General features: G+C 42.4%; 1 protein-coding gene across 1 annotated transcript in view; it reads right to left on the bottom strand.

The window, feature by feature from the left end:
* LOC109893880 (lysyl oxidase homolog 2A) overlaps window positions 1-17072 on the bottom strand; it is a 52792-nt gene extending 35720 nt beyond the window's left edge. The window contains exons 1-3 of the mRNA XM_020487086.2: window positions 16958-17072; window positions 11454-11793; window positions 10174-10349 (exon numbers count right to left, since the gene is read on the bottom strand). Coding sequence (XP_020342675.1) covers window positions 10174-10349; window positions 11454-11748 — 471 coding nt within the window. The 5' untranslated portion in view covers window positions 11749-11793; window positions 16958-17072. The remainder of the gene's footprint in view (window positions 1-10173; window positions 10350-11453; window positions 11794-16957) is intronic.
* Between the last annotated feature and the right edge of the window lie 3541 nt (window positions 17073-20613).

Below are 20613 nucleotides of genomic sequence, written 5' to 3'. Positions count from 1 at the left end.
ACCTGGTCGGAAACCCTGAATAGAATACCACTTCATCCCATGAATGAATGGAAGACAGTCAGTCACAGGAGCTGCTTGTGCCTGTTTCTGGCGCAAGGTCATGCCTGGTGAAGGGTCGAAGTGACACCTTTTCCCATTCCACTCCCCTGCTAGTTGAAAGACTGGTCAGTCCAGGGAAATATTGACAGGGTGGGGACAGTTAGCTGTAATAACACCCATAGAGAGGTAAACATAAATAGGGCACAAATTAACAGCGGGAGTGCCATATCCTTGTAAAGCAGGCATCTAGGTATTAAAAGGACAGGGTAAAGTTTGATGATGGGGATTCATCTATTGAACTAGCTTTGCCCATTTCGATTCCAAGCTAAAGCTTATGAAAGATTCCTGAAGCATCTTTATAGGTCTTATAAAAGGTGTATGAAAGGAGCAAATGTCATGACCACGTGTCCTATTTCACTGCCTCTCGTCCTCCACTCTCCATTTTCAAATCAAATCGTATTTGTCACATGCGCCGAATACAGTAGGTAGACCTTACAGTGAAATGCTTACTTACAAACCCTTAACCAACAACGCTTTAAAAATAAGTGTTAAGTAAAAAAAATAAAAAAATTAAAGTAACAATAATTAAACAGCAGCAGTAAAATAACAAGCGAGGCTATATACAGGGGGTACCGGCACAGAGTCAATGTGGAGGCTATATACAGGGGGTACCGGCACAGAGTCAATGTGGAGGCTATATACAGGGGGTACCGGCACAGAGTCAATGTGCCGAGGCACTTGAGGTAATATGTACATGTAGGTAGAGTTAAAGTGATTATGCATAGATTATAAATAGAGAGTAGCAGTGCCGTAAAAGAGGGGTTTGGGTAGCCTTTTGATTAGCTGTTCAGGAGTCTTATGGCTTGGGGTTAGAAGCTGTTAAGAAGCCTTTTGGACCTCGACTTGACACTCCAGTACCGCTTGCTGTGCGGTAGCAGAGAAAACAGTCTATGACTAGGGTGGCTGAAGTCTTTGACAATTTTTAGGGCCTTCCTCTGACACCGCCTGGTATAGAGGTCCTGGATGGCAGGAAGCTTGGCCCCAGCTTCCTCATCCTTTCTCACGGAGTTGGTCAATTAATGAGAAAGATACATAGGGATCTGAGACATCCTCCAGAGCCTTGTTATCTTATGAAGCCTAGTGAAAACACAGATACTGAGGGAGAATCCACTGAAATTTTAAACCGGGCAACACTGCCAATTCTCTAGTCTAGCACAGTATGTGGCATTTGACTATCCTGCTGCTCTCAACTACTAACTGTTAAAAAGATAAACCACAGACTGGCCTTTCAGCTTTAGATGGCTTTAAACTCTTATTTCAATTCAAACACAAACACTACTGGATGAGCTAGGCTCACATAAATGGCCATACTCATGCTATTCCTCGCTCCCTCCTCCCTTTAGGTATATAAATCCCACGCATACTTTCCGTCTGGCACAGAGATGCTTTCATTAAAGTGACGGGATGGGATGGTTTTCCCCCTGTGTGTGTGTGCGTATGTGTGCGTGTGTGTGTGTGTGTGTGTGTGTATGTGTGTGCGTGTGCGTGTGCGCCTGTGTGTGTTATCCACACTGTGGTTATCTCCTCCACACCAGTCAGAGTCTGGTTCTCTGTGAGTCACCTGGTTAGCATCCCAGATGCCAGAGAGGAGGTCGTTACTGTGGTTACACCAGAAAGAAGGGTGTATTGTGGTAAAGTCATCAGGCCACAGACCAACCATAGCTCAGTGGGCTAGAATGTCTCTGGTTTCCTGTTGTAGGCAAACGTGAGAGCACTAGTGGAAGATTTAACATGTGGCCCACCTGGGTCACGTCTGTTGACATTCTATGATGTCACGTTTCCATCCCACTGCAAAACCTGCTTCTCTATGAGTTCAGGGCATTCCAAGTCAAAACTTAGTGTGATCCCTAAACTTAGCTAAGGCTGTTTTCAACTCCCAGCGAACTGCCAAAATCAATACAGATACAGTCAAACTTGAGTTAAACTAAACTCGAGCTTTAGTGTTGTGGACATACTGATTGAAGTCACACAGACCCTCTCAATGAACAAACATTACCAACGAAATGTGTCTCTGTTGGTGCTAAGTGAACTGAACTTTCCCTACAGGAACTCATGATCTTCCTGTCTGGGTTGGCACCCCCCTTGGGTTCATGACGTGGGGGAGACCTTTGTGGGCTATACTCGGCCTTGTCTCAGGGTAGTAGGTTAGTGGTTGAAGATATCCCTCTAGTGGTGTGGGGGCTGTGCTTTGTCTCAGCCTCCGGCAAAGTGGGTGGGGTCATATCCTGCCTGGTTGGCCCTGTCCGGGGGTATCGTCGGACAGGGCCACAGTGTCTCCCGACCCCTCCTGTCACAGCCTCCGGTATTTATGCTGCAATAGTTTATGTGTCGGGGGGCTAGAGTCAGTCTGTATATCTGGAGTATTTCTCCTGTCTTATCCGGTGTATTGTGTGAATTTAAGTCTGCTCCCTCTATCTCTCTCTGCTCTCGGAGGACCTGCTGAGCCCTAGGACTATGCCTCAGGACTATGCCTCAGGACTATACCTCAGGACTACCTGGCCTGATGACTCCTTGCTGTCCCCAGTCCACCGCATCATGCTGCTGCTCCAGTTTCAACTGTTAGCCTTAGCCTTAGGCTATGGAACCCTGACCTGTTCACCGGACGTACTACCTTGTCCCAGACATGCTGTTTTTGACTCTCTCTCTCTACCGCACCTGCTGTCTCTAACTCTGAATGATCGGCTATGAAAAGCCAACTGACATTTACTCCTGAGGTGCTGACCTGTTGCACCCTCTACAACCACTGTGATTATTATTATCTGACCCTGCTGGTCATCGATGAACGTTTGAACATCTTGGCCATGTTCTGTTATAATCTCCACCCTGCACGGCCAGAAGAGGACTGGCCATCCCTCAGAGCCTGGTTCCTCTCTAGGTTTCTTCCTAGATTCCAGCCTTTCTATGGGGGGTTTTCCTAGCCACCGTGCTTCTACATCTGCATTGCTTGCTTGCTGTTTGGGATTTGAGGCTGGGTTTCTGTACAGCACTTTGTGACATCGGCTGATGTAAAAAGGGCTAAATAAATACATTTGATTGAAATTTGATTGATTCATCTTTACAATCACAGTCCAGACCTTTTAAGGCTGTATCATGACCTAGATTCAGCCACAGGCCGTTTTTTTCTTGCGTGGATGGTCGGGGGGCCAGAACATAATTACAAATCATTTGTAGACTGCAAATTAACTGCAAGAAGCCCAAACAGATATGTTTGACTAAAACATAATCATTTAAAATCTTGTTTACATTTGTATACGATCGCGTCTCTCTATTATGCATGGGAATACTTGATTTCTTTAATTAAAATCACTTGGAATCTGATTTCCTGGTGTTTTTATTATTTTATGTCCAACAACGAAAAAAATATGAAAAATATATATATATATATATTTAATTGTTTTGCTCAGAAAACATGGGGGGCCAAATAAAACCACCTGCAGCCTAATTTGGCGCGCGGGCCACCAGTTGGGAAACCCTGTTTTAAGGGAACCCCTTCTGCTTGTCTGGCTGGAATGTGATATCATGGAAACTAGGTTTAACGATGGTTTACTGTAAGTAGAGCTGTGGCGATGACATTTTGTCAGCTGGCTATTGTCATGCAAATTACTGCCGGTCTCACGGTAATGGTAGCCGGCTAGTGATGGCTATTTAATGATGGCCTTGAGATAGAAGCTGTTTTTCAGTCTCTCGGTCCCAGCTTTGATGCACCTGTACTTTCTTTCTTTATTTATTTAACCTTTATTTAACCAGGAAGGGCTCATTGAGATTTAAAATCTATTTTTCAAGAGCGTCCTGGCCAAGATAGGCAGCACCAAGTCATTACAAAAATAACAGACAAACAACATGAAAAACTACAAGTAATCTAGTAAAAACCACAGAATTCACAACAGTATAACAAAATCAAAAACAGAAAATTAAAAACATTAACAGGTCAGAGAATCAGTCTCAAGATCATTCATCAGTGATTTAAAAATACCAATCGGGACAAGTTCTTCCAGTTTAAAAGTATTTTGTAAGGCGTCCAAGACGATGGTGCAGAGTACATAAAAGTAAAAATTATGTTAAAAAATTTATAAAAATTCAGTTGGGACATTTGGAACAGTTAGCAGGATAAAGTCCAGCGAACGAAGAGAGTGCCCACCACATTTCTGAACAATAAAAATGCCCAAATAAAAAGGGAGTAAACCCAAAATGTCTTTGTAAATAAAAGTATACCAGTGCCTGAGCCTACGAGTGACTAGAGAAGGCCAGCCATCCCTGGTATACAAAGTGCAGTGGTGTGTAAGGTTTTGCAGTTTAAAATAAATCTCAAAGTGCCATGGTAAAGGGTGTCAACTGATCTCAAACACTGAGCGGAAGCATTCATATATAAAATATCCCCATAGTCTAGTAAAGGCATAAATGTAGCTGATACTAGCCTCCTTCTGGCTTCAAAAGAAAAGCAGGCCTTATTCCTAAAATAAAATCCCCATTTCAGCTTAAATTGTTTTGTACGTTGTTGAATATGCAATTTAAAAGAGAGGCCGTCATCAATTAAAATTCCAAGATATTTATATGAGGTTACAACCTCAATCTCCTTGCCCTGACAGGTAGTAATAGGTGAAAGGTTCAGAGGTCTATTTCTTGCTTTAGAAAACACCATTAGTTTAGTTTTGTCAGTATTGAGGATAAGCTTCAATTGACACAAGGTATGTTGAACAGTATAAAAAGCAGTTTGCTGCTGTACTGATCTCGCCTTCTGGATGGTAGCAGGTTGAAAAGGCCGTGGCTTGTGTGGTTGATGTCCTTGATGATCTTTTTGGCCTTCCAGTGACATCGGGTGCTGTAGGTGTCCTGGAGGATAGGCAGTGTGCCCCAGATGATGCGTTGGGAAGACCGCACCACCCTCTGGAGTAGAGGTCGACAGATTATGATTTTTCAACATCGATACCGATACCGATTATTGGAGGCCCAAAAAAGCCGCTACCGATTAATCGGCCGTATTTTTTAAATGTATTTATTTATTTGTAATAATGACAATTACAACAATACTGAATGAACACTTATTTTAACTTAATATAATACATTAATAAAATCAATTTAGCCTCAAATGTGGTTTAAATCATGCAAAAACAAAGTGTTGGAGAAGAAAGTAAAAGTGCAATATGTGCCATGTAAAAAAGCTAATGTTTAAGTTCCTTGCTCAGAGCATGAGAACATATGAAAACTGGTGGTTCCTTTTAACATGAGTTTTAGGTTGTAGTTTTAGGTTGTAGTTATTATAGGAATATTTATCTCTATACCATTTGTATTTCATATACCTTTGACTATTGGATGTTCTTATAGGCACTTTAGTATTGCCAGTGTAACAGTATAGCTTCCGTCCCTCTCCTCACCCCTACCTGGGCTCGAACCAGGAACACATCGACAACAGCCACCCTCGAAGCATCGTTACCCATCGCTCCACAAAAGCAGCGGCCCTTGCAGAGCTAGGGGAACAACTACTTCAAGGTCTCAGAGCGAGTTACATCACCGATTGAAACGCTATTAGCGCGCACTCCGCTAACTAGCTAGCCATTTCACATCGGTTACACCAGCCTAATCTCGGGAGTTGATAGGCTTGGAAGTCATAAACAGCTCAATGCTTGAAGCACAGGGAAGAGCTGCTGGCAAACGCACAAAAGTGCTGTTTGAATGAATGCTTACGAGCCTGATGCTGCCTACCACCGCTCAGTCAGACTGCTATATCAAATCATAGACTTAATTATAACATAATAACACACAGAAATATGAGCCTTAGGTCATTAATATGGTCAAATCTGGAAACTATCATTTCGAAAACAAAATGTTTATTCTTTCAGTGAAATACGGAAACGTAGACCTAGGGCCTTGAGCTTAATAATGAGCTGGGAGGGTACTATGGTGTTGAAGGCTGAGCTATAGTCAATGAACAGCATTCTTACATAGGTATTCCTCTTGTCCAGACGGGATAGGGCAGTGTGCAGTGCGATGGTGATTGCATCGTCTGTGGATCTATTAGGGCGGTATGCAAATTGAATTAGGTCTAGGGTGTCAGTTAAGGTAGAGGTTATATGATCCTTAACTAGCCTCTCAAAGCACTTCACGATGACAGAAGTGAGTGCTACGGGGCGAAAGTCATTTAGTTCAGTTACCTTTGCTTTCTTGGGTACAGGAACAATGGTAGACATCTTGAAGCAAGTGGGGACAGCAGACGGAGATAGGAAGAGATTGAATATGTCCGTAAACACTCCAGCCAGCTGGTCTGCGCATGCTCTGAGGACGCGGCTAGGGATGCCGTCTGGGCCGGCAGCCTTGCGAGGGTTAACACGTTTAGATGTCTTACTCACTTCGGCCACGGAGAACGATGCGGGCGTTGAAAGTGTTTAGCTTGTCCGGAAGCAAGACGTCGGTGTCCGCAACGTGGCTGGTTTTCACTTTGTAACGCTTTCAGTTTTGAGCGAATACTGCCATTTATCCACGGTTTCTGATTTGGGTAGATTTTAATAATCACAGTGGGAACAACATCCCCTAAACACTTCCTGGTGAACGCAGTCACTGTGTCCATGTATACATCAATGTTATTTTATCTCAATGAGCTCTTCCTGGTTAAATAAAGGTTAAATAAAAAATAATAAATAAATAAATCCGAGGCTACCTGGAACATATCCCAGTCCATGTGATCAAAAACTATCTTGAAGCATCGATTCTGATTGGTCAGAGTTGAATAGACCTTAGCACGGGTACTTCCTGTTTGAGTTTCTGCCTATAGGAAGGGATGAGCAAAAGGAATCATTATCTGATTTGCCGAAGGGCGGGCGGGGGAGGTCCTTGTAGGCATACCGGAAGTTGGAGTAGCAATGGTCGAGTTTTTAGCAGCGCGAGTACTACATGTTGACAGAACTTTGGTCGCATTTTCCTGAAATTTGCTTTGTTAAAATCCCCAGCTACAATAAATGCGGCTTCAGGATACATGGTTTTCAGTTTGCACAAAGTCCAGTGTAGTTCCTTGAGGGGCGTCATTGTATCGGCTTGAGGGGGAATATACACGGCTATGACTATAACCGAAAATAATTATATTGGGAGGTGATACGGTCTGCATTTAATTGTGAGGTATTCTAGGTCGGGTGAACAAAAGGACTTGAGTTTCTGTACGTTATCACAATTACACCATGAGTAGCCATTCTTCTTCCCGGAGAGTTCTTTATTCCTCTTTGCGTGATGTACTGGGAACCCAGTTGGCTGTATGGATAGGGACAGTATATCCAGAGAAAGCCATGATTCCGTGAAACAGTGTGTTACAGTTCCTGATGTCTCTCTGGAAGGAGATCCTCACCCTGGGCTCGTCTACTTTATTGACCAGAGACTGAACATTAGCAAGTAATATACTCGGAAGTGGTGGATGGTGTGTGCTCCTCCTGAGTCGGACTAGAAGTCCACTCTGAATACCTATTCTCCACCAACGGCGTCTTGGAGCAGCTTCTGGGATAAGTTCAATTGCCCTGGGGCAATTGTATTCGTATTCCTGGTCGTAATGCTGATGAGTTACCACCACTCTGCTATCCAAAAGTTATTTCCGGCTGTATGTAATAACACAAAAAATGTTCTGGGCTAATAATGTAAGAAATAACACACAAAAAATGAAATACTGCAAAGTTGCCTAGGAGCTAGAAGCAGCTAGAAGCAGAGCTGCCATGTCTGTTGGCGCCATCTTCATTTAGCAGACAAGGTATGCTTATAAGTCCCGTGCCATTATGTTATATTATATAATTTTATAGTAAGAAGAATATAATTAGAAAGGAAGAGTAAAATAGAAGAATAAAATAGAAAGGATTTTTTTCCCCATTCCGGAACGAGTGTGCATATGAAGTGGCTATGTTGAGCGTAAAAGTGATAATTTGAAACAGGTCCTTTATGATAGATTTAGAGGTATTTAGAAACTTTAGTTGTGAATTATACAAACCTTAGAATGTCTTAGAAATCAAACATATATGGGCTGCATGGTGCAACTATAGGCTATTGATGATTTGGGAAAGTAGCAAAAAAGCTTGCGCTCTGTTCCCTGCCTCAGGTTGCACACGCTGTTCTCTCATCAAGCGATCATATTTCATCCATCAGACAATACTTAATTTAATCTTATCTTTACTAAAAATATAAAATCAGTTTCGATTTAGAATGGCCTATTATCAAATGGGCAGGAACAGGGGCAGGGAAAAAAACAACATGTTATCCGTATGCAATCGAATGCCATGGGCTCTCCAACCCTGTTCTTGCAACTACCCAGTGCTTATTTTGTGATGCCAAGTGAAATCTGTTCAGGAACATCGATAGTAACATGTTTTCACAACTAAACATGTTTCATTAAACTGTTGGCCCTCAATTTTCTTCTGCTGTGCGTAATATGCGGTTGGCTATTAGACTACGTATTGTAGAACGGCACAATCATTATTTGAATTCATTTTTTGGGGGGAGTGCTAATATGCTGTATAGGTGTTTTGAATTAATCATCACCTTAGAAAGCGCTTTGAAACAACATCCACAACAACCATGTTTTCCACTCAGTTCCAACCTGTTTTTTTACTTCTTTCTTCAAATTGATCATCACAGTGAGGTGATTTTTAAAGAATGACGTGTTTGATGTGATTTTCAATTGCATTTATGTCAGAGTGGTTAGCGGGACAATAGGGCCCTGGGTACCAGGCCATTAGCGACCAGATGGTCGTTAGCAAGTTGGGTACTACCAACGCATGTCCAGAGCGCATAAAAGGAGATTACCATGACTCAAAGGTCACATGGAATTCGACTGCGGTCATGACTCATGACCGCAATACGGTTCCCGCAACCGAGCTAACTGTAAGACACACTAGATCTCTGATATCAAGTAAGTATTAATCTGTTTATTATTGAAACTTCAAAACACATATTCTCATCTGTCCTGCATTGCTGTGAAATTGCTGCACAAGCACCTTAACTTGTTGAGTGTAGGGGGCATTATTTTGATGATTGGATGAAAAACATCAAACTGCCTATTTCTCAGACCCAGAATCTAGAATATGCATATAATTGTCAGATTAGGATAGAAAACACTATAAAGTTTCCAAAACTGTCAAAATATTGTCTGTGAGTATAACAGAACTGTTATTGCAGGCGAAAACCTGAGGAAAATCCAACTAGGAAGTGCTGTTTTTCCTGAAAGCTCTCTGTTCCATTGCATGCCTTCCCTCCATTTAAAGGGATATCAACCAGTTTCCTTTTCCTATGGCTTCCACATGGTGTAAACAGTCTTTAGACATAGTTTCAGGCTTTTATTCTGAAAAATGAGCGAGAAAGATCCCATCGCATCAGTGGATGGCTGGGTGCCAGCAGCGTTTTGCATGCACCAACAGAGTGGAGCAGACATTTTCTCTCTCTCTCCTATTGAAGAAGCTATCGTCCGGTTGAAATATTATTGATTATATATTGTAAAAACAACCTGAGGATTGATTATAAAAAACATTTGACATGTTTCTACAAATTGTACAGATACGAGCCTGTGGATTTCTGAACATAACGCGCCAACCAAATGGTTGGATATAAAAATAATATTTATGGAACAAAAGGAACATTTATTGTGTAACTGGGAGTCTCGTGAGTGGAAACATCCAAAGATCATCAAAGGTAAGCGATTCATTTTATTGCTTTTCTGACTTTCGTGACCAATCTACTTGGCTGCTAGCTGTTTGTAATGTTTTGTCTGCTGAGTGAGATGTCCTTACATAAACGCTTGGTATGCTTTCGCCAAAAAGCTGTATTGAAATCTGACACGCCGGTGGAGTAACAACAAGCTAAGCTGTGTTTTGCTATATTGCACTTGTGATTTCATTTGAATTTGGCGCTCTGCAATTCAGCGGATGTTGACGAAAATGATCCCGCTAACGGGATGGGTGCATCAGGAAGTTAACAGCATCCAATCAAAGCAAAGATGCAATCATGTAGATGGCGTGTGTGCGCGGCCATGCGTACATACTTGTGTGCATTTCCGTGTGTGTGTGTGCACATTTCTATGTGCTCACACGTGTGTCTGTATGTTTTAAGGCTTACTTCCACATTGTTGGTGAGGGTACTGATGAATTTGAAGCCGGCGATTCGTCTCTGGCTACACACCACTCCCACATCCTCAGAGTGTTTGCAGTCGGAAACTCCGAAGCCATTGGACTCACACTGGGCCAGGGTTCTCTCTAGTCCCGAACAGTGGACGTTGTCCAACCAGATCCGACCTACGAACAACGGGGGACAGAGACATATTCTCTGATGACCACACATGAAGGTAAGGGGACCCTCTCCATTCTCCATTCTCAACACCCTATTTCCATTTTAGGCTTCAACAGACGACATCTTTGGGTAACAATTTGGGCTTGTCTACTTATCAACTTTCAATGTACAGTATATTCTCCATTGAACATTACTTTAAGTCCAGGACTAGGCTTACTGAGTTCATGACAACTCACCTATTGCTTAGGTTAGATTGACCACATTTGACCATATCATGCAAGAAATACGTGTTACAGAATTCCAGTTGCCATCACTTGTCAAAACAAATGTTTATGGCACTTTAGACTAATCTAAATGGTCTACTGTCCTCTTCAGATTCTGATAGGGCATATTAACTCAGCCTTTTGAGATTTTAAATGTTGCAGAATTGCTGCTGGGATGTTGGGCCTATGCTAGTGGATATCCACACCTTTTTCCTATTTTACTTGTGGAGAAAAAAAATCTAGCATTCCAAGCGAACAACTCTTCAGTCTACATATTTCAAGATCAAGAAATCATCTGGGCACATGCAGTGAACTAGACACCACAGACATTATATGACTTCTATCTCAGCAGCTCAGAACAGAATGTGATTTGTCCTATGGAAATCCTGGGACTGATGCAGCACGTTTCCCCTGTCTTGGACCCTAATCCCTCAAAAAGCTATGTTTTACTAATTACAGTCTATCACACCAATCAAACCCTACGTGGGGAAAATGACTGGCAACTGGAAACACACTAAGCCAGACGCATAGACATAATCTCATCAACCCCCTTGTCTTGAAGATCTCTAGTACTGTCATATGTCTAATTACTTTCCCAACTCCATAATTCTGATTGAAGGTTGTAAATTAAACGATTAGGTGAAAAATAACATGTGCCCTTGAGCAAGGCACTTAACCCTAATTGCTCCTGTAAGTCTTCTAAATGACAAAAAATGACAAAAACATGTATTTGTTTCAAAATATAGAATTTCTCTGAACTATCCCTTTAAGTAAAGTCTTAATGGTCAGAGTGGATTTCAAATTCCAACACGTTACTGAACCATCTCTTCTTCCTGCGTTCCTTACCTTCTCCCTTGCCATACTTGGAAGAAGGAGACCAGGATACAGCCTCCACATAGCCCAGCTCCCTGCACACGACGTTGGCTGCATGGATGGAGAAGTCATCGTCGCACACCGTGCCCCACTCTCCATTATAGTAGACTTCAACCCGGCCCTCGTAGTGCTTGTGTTTGTCCCCTGCCAGACGCAGCTGGATGATGGGGGTGCCAGGGGGTAGTTTGGTATCCAACTGGGCCTGGCAAAGTGCCCACACACAGAGAAGCGTGGCCAGGCGGCACAGGAGAGAGCAAGGAGGCGGCATTGCTAGGAATGGGCAGGTAACTCACCACACTGTACTGTAGGCCACCTGGAGGAGGGAGACACAGACCAGAGTGACCAATGAATGACTGCAATAAGCAATAAGCAATAATAAGTATTATGTCATGGGTATTTAACTTAATTTAGGCAACTTTTGCGGGCCACATCAAATCAACTCGTGGACCAGATTTGGACCACAGGCCGCCAGTTGAAGATGAAAAAATGATTGAACATCTACTTTATACCAACAGAAAACAGACACGTATTCAATGGACCGCTACAGTTTGGGTGGTGAGAGGTTTGAGTCAAGCACTCAGCATGCGTTTAGCATTTTATCGGACAGAAATAAGTCTTCTTGTGTTTTGAGCATCATACGCAGTCGTCAGCATCAAATCATTAGAGACTGACTATTTGGCAGACATTCAACCTCACAGCCTTCTCCAACAATCTAGAATTAACCACAATTCCAGGCCAGAGTAGATTGAGCAATGTTGGAGGATTGGGGATGGTGGGAGCAAAACAAATCTCTCGCAGTGAGCAATGTTGGATTGATTGATAGATAGATCGGTGGGTGGATGGATGGGAAGATTTCCCCATTCAGTTCAAAGTCCACAATACACCATAATACATTTTAGAGAAAACAAATTTACTGCTGCTCCTATGTCATGGCAATGTTACTGCTTTGCTTCACCATTTACTGACAGAGGTATGTGTAGGGTTGTCAGCAGTGCAGGCTTTTCTCCTGTTGCTGGGCTGAAGGGAACGGCATGCCCCAGACACTGACTCAACTTATATCTAATGCGTTTCACATGTGGTTGTGTTTTGTATGCTCCTATGTTTTCATCTCTGCCTGGGCCGGAGATCCTACTACCCCTCAGGGCTGTGGAACCAGATAACGGAACTGTTTGCTTTACCTCTCTTTTCTTTTCAGCCAGGCCATGAAAGTGGGGGGGGGGGGGAGGCAGCCCTGCACGTAAGCCCCAGCCTAGGGGCAACTAACCCTATCAACGTCATGGTAAAGACAAACAAACTGCTGAGGTAGCAAACTTGGGGGGGGCAATGGTCAAAATGATCAGCCTTAATTAATCAAATACTCTTAAATATCTTTGTTTTCCCTTAATATTATATATAACGCAGACCACGGCCGGCCCGCTCATTAGGCAGGATTAGGTGGCTGTCTCTGATGGCAGATTGAGGAGGTGGCATTTTCTGAGTTAAACTGACCAAGACGCACCTCCAACAACAACACATAAAACATCACATAATTATGCCCCAAAAAATGACAATTTCTCTCAACCAGTGGGATATGGGCTTTTTAGGTGAGCTCTAATGCCGCCCTGTGATAAACAGTGCCCACTTTGTCAAAGGCAGGGGCGCAAGATATTTAGCTTGCCCATTCCCTGGGGTTCTCCACCAACGTTCCATAAAAAAAATATTCTAACATAAATCACGTAGCAGATATAGGATATGGTAGAACGAGTATGTGGCCTTTTCTGTAGTCTACGGGCTGGAGGTCAAATGTACGACAATGAAATGAGATGGAGACAAATAGCCTAACCTAAATGGCGCCCAATCAAATAAAAAATGCACTGTCACATTAACAAACAACATATCCTAAAAGCAGGACGGGTCAAAGTAAAAGGGACAATATGGAATGGACAATCACATCTGTTGTCCAGGAGTTTCACCCCATTGTCATGATCAGTGGTTTCAAGTTTGTATAGGTCATTTTTTGACCAGCTGATCATAGAGAAAAATAAAATACTTCTGCATTTCCCACTGTGTAAACACATTGAAAATAGGCTCACAATAACTGCTGATAAAGTTGGGTAGCTGATATTCAGGGCTTAAATAGCTACATCGATTAGTCACAGGAATCAGGACTAATAAAGCCAATGAAAAGGCCAGTTTTACAAATGGTGGGCCTACCACATGGATGGGCATTTATAAAATACAAAGGTATGTGGACACCCCTTTAAATTAGTGGATTCGGCTATTTCAGCCATACCCGTTGCTGACAGGTGTATACAATCGAGCACACAGCCATGCAATCTCCATAGACAAACATTGGCAGGAGAATGTCCTTACTGAAGAGCTCAGTGACTTTCAATGAGGCACTGTCATGGGATGTGACATCAGATCGTCAAATTTCTGCCCTGCTAGGGCTGCCCCGGTCAACTGTAAGTGCTGTTATTGTGAAGTGGAAACGTCTAGGAGCAACAACAGCTCAACAGTTAAATTGGTAGGCCACACAAGCTCACCGAACAGGACCGCTGAGTGCTGAAGCACGTAATGCATAAAAATGGTCTGTCCTCTGTTGCAACACTCAATAACGAATTCCAAACTGCCTCTGGAAGCAACGTCAGGAGCTTCATGAAATGAGTTTCCATGGCAGAGCAGGCAAATAATTTTATACTGATACAATTGCTCAGAGAAATAGATTTTATTTAACAGGTCAAAAATGATTAGTACCCCTGTTTTCAACACGTTTTGCACTCTCCCCTTTCTATAATGTTTAATGATTGGACAACACATTGAAAGGGATTTTAGACGATTCCTCCATACAGAATCTCTCCAGATCCTTGATATCCTTCGTCTGCGGTTATGGACTGCCCTCTTCAATTCAAACCACAGCTTTTCAAAGGGGTTCAAGTCCAGAGACTGAGATGGCCAATGCAAAATGTAGAATTTGTGGTCAATAAACCATTTCTTTCTGGATTTGGATGTGTGTTTGCGGTCATTGTCTTGCAGGGAGACAGTTTCAGCCTCTGGGCAGAGGCAAGCAGGTTTTTTTAAACTAAAATGTCCTGGTACTTGGTTGAGTTTATGATGCAGTTGACCTTAACAACGGCCCTAGTATCAGTGGAAACAAAACAGCCCCATAACATCAAAGAACTATCACCATATTTTACAGTAGGTATAAGGTTATTTTCTGCACATCCATCATTCTTTTGACACCAAACCCACTGCTGGTTTGCGTGGCCAAAGAGATCTTCATCGACCTGGCCAAGGCTTTCGTCTATGTCAATCACTGCATTCTTATCGGCAGACTCAATAGCCTTGGTTTCTCAAATGACTGCCTCGCCTGGATCACCAACTACTTCTCAGATAGAGCTCAGTGTGTCAAATCGGAGGGCCTGTTGTCCGGACCTCTGGCAGTCTCTGACATCAATGATGTCGCTCTTGCTGCTGGTGATTCTCTGATCCACCTCTACGCAGACGACACCATTCTGTATACATCTGGCCCTTCTTTCAACACTGTGTTAACAAACCTCCAGACGAGCTTCAATGCCATACAACACTCCTTCCGTGACCACCAACTGCTTTTAAATGCTAGTAAAACTAAATGCATGCTCTTCAACCGATTGTTGCCCGCACCTGCCCGCCCGACTAGCATCACTACGGTTCTGACATAGAATATGTGGACATCTACAAATACCTAGATGTCTGGTTAGACTGTAAACTCTCCTTCCAGATTCACATTAAGCATCTCTAATCCAAAATTACATCTAGAATCTGGCTCCAGATCATCTATAAGTCTTTGCTAGGTAAAGCCCCGCCTTATCTCAGCTCACTGGTCACCATAGCAACACCCACCCGTAGCACACGCTCCAGCAGGTATATTTCACTGGTCATCCCCAAAGCCAACACATCCTTTAGGCCACCTTCCTTCCAGTTCTCTTCTGCCAATGACTGGAACGAATTGCAAAAATCACTGAAGCTGGAGTCTGATTTCTCCCTCTCTAGCATCAGCTGTCAGAGCAGCTTACCGATCACTCAACACCCAACTACCTCATCCCCATATTGTTATTTATCCTCTTGCTCTTTTGCACCTCAGTATCTCTACTTGCACATCATCTGCACATCTATCACTCCAGTGTTAATGCTAAATTGTAATTATTTCACCTCTATTTATTGCCTTACCTCCCTACTCTTCTACATTTGCACACACTGTACATAGATTTGTCTATTGTGTTATTGACTTGTTTATGTGTAACTCTGTGGGGGGGGGGGTTTGTCGCACTGCTTTGCTTTATCTTGGCCAGGTCGCAGTTGTAAATGAGAACTTGTTCTCAACTGGCCTACCTGGTTAAATAAAGGTTAAATAAAAAATCTAATCTATTTTTGTCTCATCTGACCATAGCACTCGGTTCAACCCAACTGCCAATATCGTTTAGCAAAGGTGTTTACATTTGTTGGTTGCTTTCAATAAAATAAAATAAATATGTCAACCCTTCCAAAGAGCCTATTGGCATGGAGGTGGCATCTAATTGTAGATTCAGAGACTTGATGACCCCAAGTTGATACCCAGTTCTGTATTTCTCCAACTGTGGCCCTTGGATTTTCCTTTGCCTCCTGAACCATCTTCCCCACTGTGTGTGGGGACAAGACACACATCCGTCCTCTTCCAACAAGTCTACCACTGTTCCAGTGATTTTAAACTGAGATTAATTTTTAAAAAGTAGAATGTTAATGCAGATTTTATTTCTAATGGGGTGCCTATCATTTTGACAACTATCTTTTTTGTATTTCTTTGTATTACTTGTTAAACCAAATCATTTCCTTTGAGAAATTGGATTAGTGTAAAACAATATAATTTCTCAAAATGTTTTGCAAACCAATACAGCTTAGTATTTGTATGATTATTTATTTATTTTATACAGTCTTTATCAAGGGGGACAATAATTTTGGAGTGGTCTGTAAATACCTCAAGCAGTAGAGAACACATATCAAAGCCCCGGCAACCGTTTCCCAGCAAAAGGCAGACAAAGATAAGCACCCCCCCCCCCCTAAATAAAAACAAAGTAGACAGGCCCAACCACTAGACTAAAAGTATACCAGCCCTTCTGGCATTTGCCTGAAATGCCAGATGGCAAGTCCCTCCTGCTCAACCACATAAAGCAAGTTATGGCAAGGGTAGACAGTTTCCTAAAGTTGACTTGGATAGCTATTAGCGTACTAGGGGGTAACTAGCCCCACTTAAGAACAATGTCTAATTGCTGACACAAAAAAGTAACAATGCTAAGGCGAATAAACCATAGAGGGAAATAAATGGCTACAGTTTACACTTTTTTTGTTATTTCATGAACTGCTGTTTTTAGAAAAAACTTGTTTTTTAAAAGTACCGGGGTAACTTCAATATTTTCCCGTTATTTAATTAAAATGCTCTGCATCTGGAACAGCTATAATGTGCATAGAAAATACCCACTTACTTGAAGAAATTCCGAAGATGACCTCGCGCCAAAAAGAGCAGCGTTTCAATCGAATTGGGCTTCTCTCAGCAGTGATGTCGTCAAACCTTCACTCCGGTCGTTCCTCGAAACGTTCTCCTCCCTTAATATCTATGGAAGTGGACTCCTGCAGTCATGACGTCTTCGGCATCCTTCCCGCCCCCTTGTCCACAGAACGGTTATGAAACAACTGAACTTGGCTTGTTGTAGCACTAGTATGAAGTTCTGCCAGTTGCTAAGGGAAGAAAACAACATTTCCACCAAAACAAATAGGTTATATTTCCATAAAGGCTTGCTAAAATGATCCCCATAAAATAGACTTTACATTGGACCAGACAATATAAAAGACCAGTAGGCATAGGCCTACCCTACATCACAGGCTACATAAGCTGCAAACACATTCTCTCACCTCAATTAGCCTAAAATTAGAATACTTTCCAACAGCTAAACAAAGACTATTCCAGAAGTGTAAACAATATCCTGTGAACAATAAGCTTCTGAAGTGACAACCCCTGGATGTAGATCTGGGAAGTGTGATGGAAGTTATTAACATAAAGACCGATGCTTGAGATAGATTGGCTGTCTAGCACCTTACTCTGTTGAGTTTCTCAGGTGTCTGACTCTGTCTAACTTTAAAATACATCATTTCATCCTGATCTGCCAATGATCCTGTGTGTGTGTGTGTGTGTGTGTGTGTGTGTGTGTGTGTGTGTGTGTGTGTGTGTGTGTGTGTGTGTGTGTGTGTGTGTGTGTGTGTGTGTGTGTGTGTGTGTGTGTGTGTGTGTGTGGTGTGTGTCAATAGCAGGTGATATAATGTATTCCACAGTGCTTTCACCATTTTTCCATGCCAGATCTGTGATTTCCTCAAGGAAGGAAAATATTCAAATGGTATTCAAACAGGACCATAGAGTGAGCCTACTCTATCCTGAAGTTGATATTGTCGTGCTATTCCCCCATCAAGTGGCCGACAGAGAGTAGGCCCCTGCAGGAGTGTGATCATACCCAATACAGACTTTGGCTGGAGCCTTCACACCTGCTCTGTGAATTTCTTTTAATACAAAATAGATCAAATACTATGAAAAATATAATATATATAAGTGGAGTCAGCCTGCATATTAGGTTGGTGTTTAAAGGGTACAATATTTAGGATATTTACTTCAGTTATTAATTATCATTAAAATATATATATATAGATAGAGCATAACCTACAAACAAAAAAGTTGACAGTGGTTATTATTCTAGTAAAGTAAATACAAGAAAAGGCTAAATTAGTAAACGCTGGTGTGGTACTTACGCCAAGGTGTCAGTTTGTTTCACTGGACTGTGGCTTGGGTTTATTGATACAGCATTGACAAAGCCCTTCACTTGCAACCGTTTGTATCACTGAACTTGAATCAGAGAAACAAAGAATTCACTACATAAGAGGAATGAATGGCAACCAGAGCTCCCAATAGAAATGTTATATAAAAGGTCATCCTTATTCCCAAATTATCCCTATCAAGACGGTTCCATATGCACGTTTTTATTGGTAATTCTATTGTGCTTCATTGTACTTTGCTTCAACTGATATGTTTTATGACTATTATATCGCTGTCTGTATTATTGATTCACTGTAACATACGCTGCATGTCTTTGTTTAGGCTCAAAGAGGCTCTCTAGGGAGAGAGGGAGGGGGACAGAAAGGGGAAACCTAGTCAGTTGTACAACTGAATGCATTCAACTGAAATGTGTCTTCCGCATTTAACCCAACCCCTCTGAATCAGGGGGGGGCTGCCATAATCGACATCCATGTTTTCGGCGCCCGGGGAACAGTGGGTTAACTGCCTTGCTCAGGGGCAGAACAACAGATTTTTACCTTGTCAGCTCAGGGATTCGATCCAGCAACCTTTCTGGCCCGAACACTGCATCTGATGAGTCTCTGTTGGGTTGAGAGAAGACGGGGCACTGCCTCTAAGATGAATCTCTCAGGGGAACATGACACTAACACAAAAGCTAAAAGGTGGGAGGAAAGGGAGAGAGTGCGTGCGTGCGTGCGTGCGTACATGCATGGGTGGGTGCATGCGTGAGTACACTGTAGCAATAATGCTCCGAGAGTGTATATTACATCATCATTAGACAGAATAGACTAGAGACTGAAGGTCTGACTCTGTTGTGTTGAAGCCCAATCCGGCTGGAAAGACGAGACTCCCCTCTACCCAGCTGTGCTCCCATGAAGAGTAACCAGTCTATGAAACTTCCATTTAAATTCAGCAAGAAAGACATATCTACCAAACAGAGGTACAAGAACTATATCTTAAAAATACAGGACATGATCATATGCCCATATGATATTTATAAACCTGTGTGTGTGTGTGTCCAGGTACTGTATGTACAGAGTAAGATGTATAATCTGTTTTTTCCACAGAGACCAACAGCAGAGATCAGAGTCAGATATTCCCAGTGGTCGGTCTGCCCAGCATCACACACACCTAGCCTTTATATAGTCAGGGTGAGATTATGTATATTGGTCTTGATTACCTCAGTGAAGGCATAGTTCTACAATATGTTGAAATAACTTTGGTGTTCCTTCGATCTGAACTTTTACATTTTGTGTGTTCAGTCACTTGGAGAGAATGTCATCACATTTGCGAGGAATGAGCTGAGTTCAGATCACCCAGAATTATTTTGAAGTCAGAGAGAGAATGAGGAAATGGTGGATGCTGATGACGAGAAGCAGGAGAGCAGTGCCAGAGATGGGGTTATGAAGATCACCATGCATGTCCTGAGGAACATGAAGCAGAAGATGCTTGCTGACACACTGGAGAAAAACAGTTGAGGTCTTTATCAGCCAAACAAAGTCTATCAGATTAAGTATCAATTATCATGAAGTCCCAAATAAATAAAAACATTTTGTGCAGACTTTCAGCTTGAAATCCTGAATTACAGTACATAAAATCTCTGGTAACGGATGTCCTCTATATTGTTTGAATCCCAGCCCAGATATGTTCTTGCTATTGCTTTAATCCCTTGATGTTAGTAATGTAAATATTTCCCTTTGTTGAACATTTATTTGTCAAATGTCGACATAGTATGAGTGAACTCATTTAAACTAAGTAGACTTTACATCACAGATGTAGCTTAAACATGCACACTAATTAGTCTAATTAAAAATAAACATTTATCACAGGTTCAATTCATCCCAAAGGTGTGTGATGGGGTTGAGGTCAGGGCTCTGTGCAGGCCAGTCAAGTTCTTCCACACGGATCTCGACAAACCATTTCTGTATGGACCTCGCTTTGTGCCCGGGGGCATTGTCATGCTGAAACAGGAAAAGTCCTTCCCGAAACTGTTGCCACAAGGTTGGAAGCACAGAATCATCTAGAATGTCAGTGTATGGTTTAGCGTTGAGATTTCCCTTCACTGGAACTAAGGGGCCTAGCCCGAACCATGAAAAACAGCCCCAGACCATTATTCTTCATCCACCAAACGTTACAATTGGCACTATGCATTGGGGCAGGTAGCATTCCCCTGGCATCCGCCAAACTCAGATTTGTCCGTCGGATGGTGCCAGATGGTGAAGCGTGATGTGGTTGAAACAGCCTAATCCACTAATTTGAAGGGGTGTCCACATACAACATATACACTAAGGCTGGGATTAA

The sequence above is a fragment of the Oncorhynchus kisutch genome, linkage group LG1 (genome assembly GCF_002021735.2).
Source record: "Oncorhynchus kisutch isolate 150728-3 linkage group LG1, Okis_V2, whole genome shotgun sequence".
NCBI classification, from domain to species: domain Eukaryota; kingdom Metazoa; phylum Chordata; class Actinopteri; order Salmoniformes; family Salmonidae; genus Oncorhynchus; species Oncorhynchus kisutch.
This window is presented reverse-complemented; position numbering and strand designations above follow the sequence as displayed.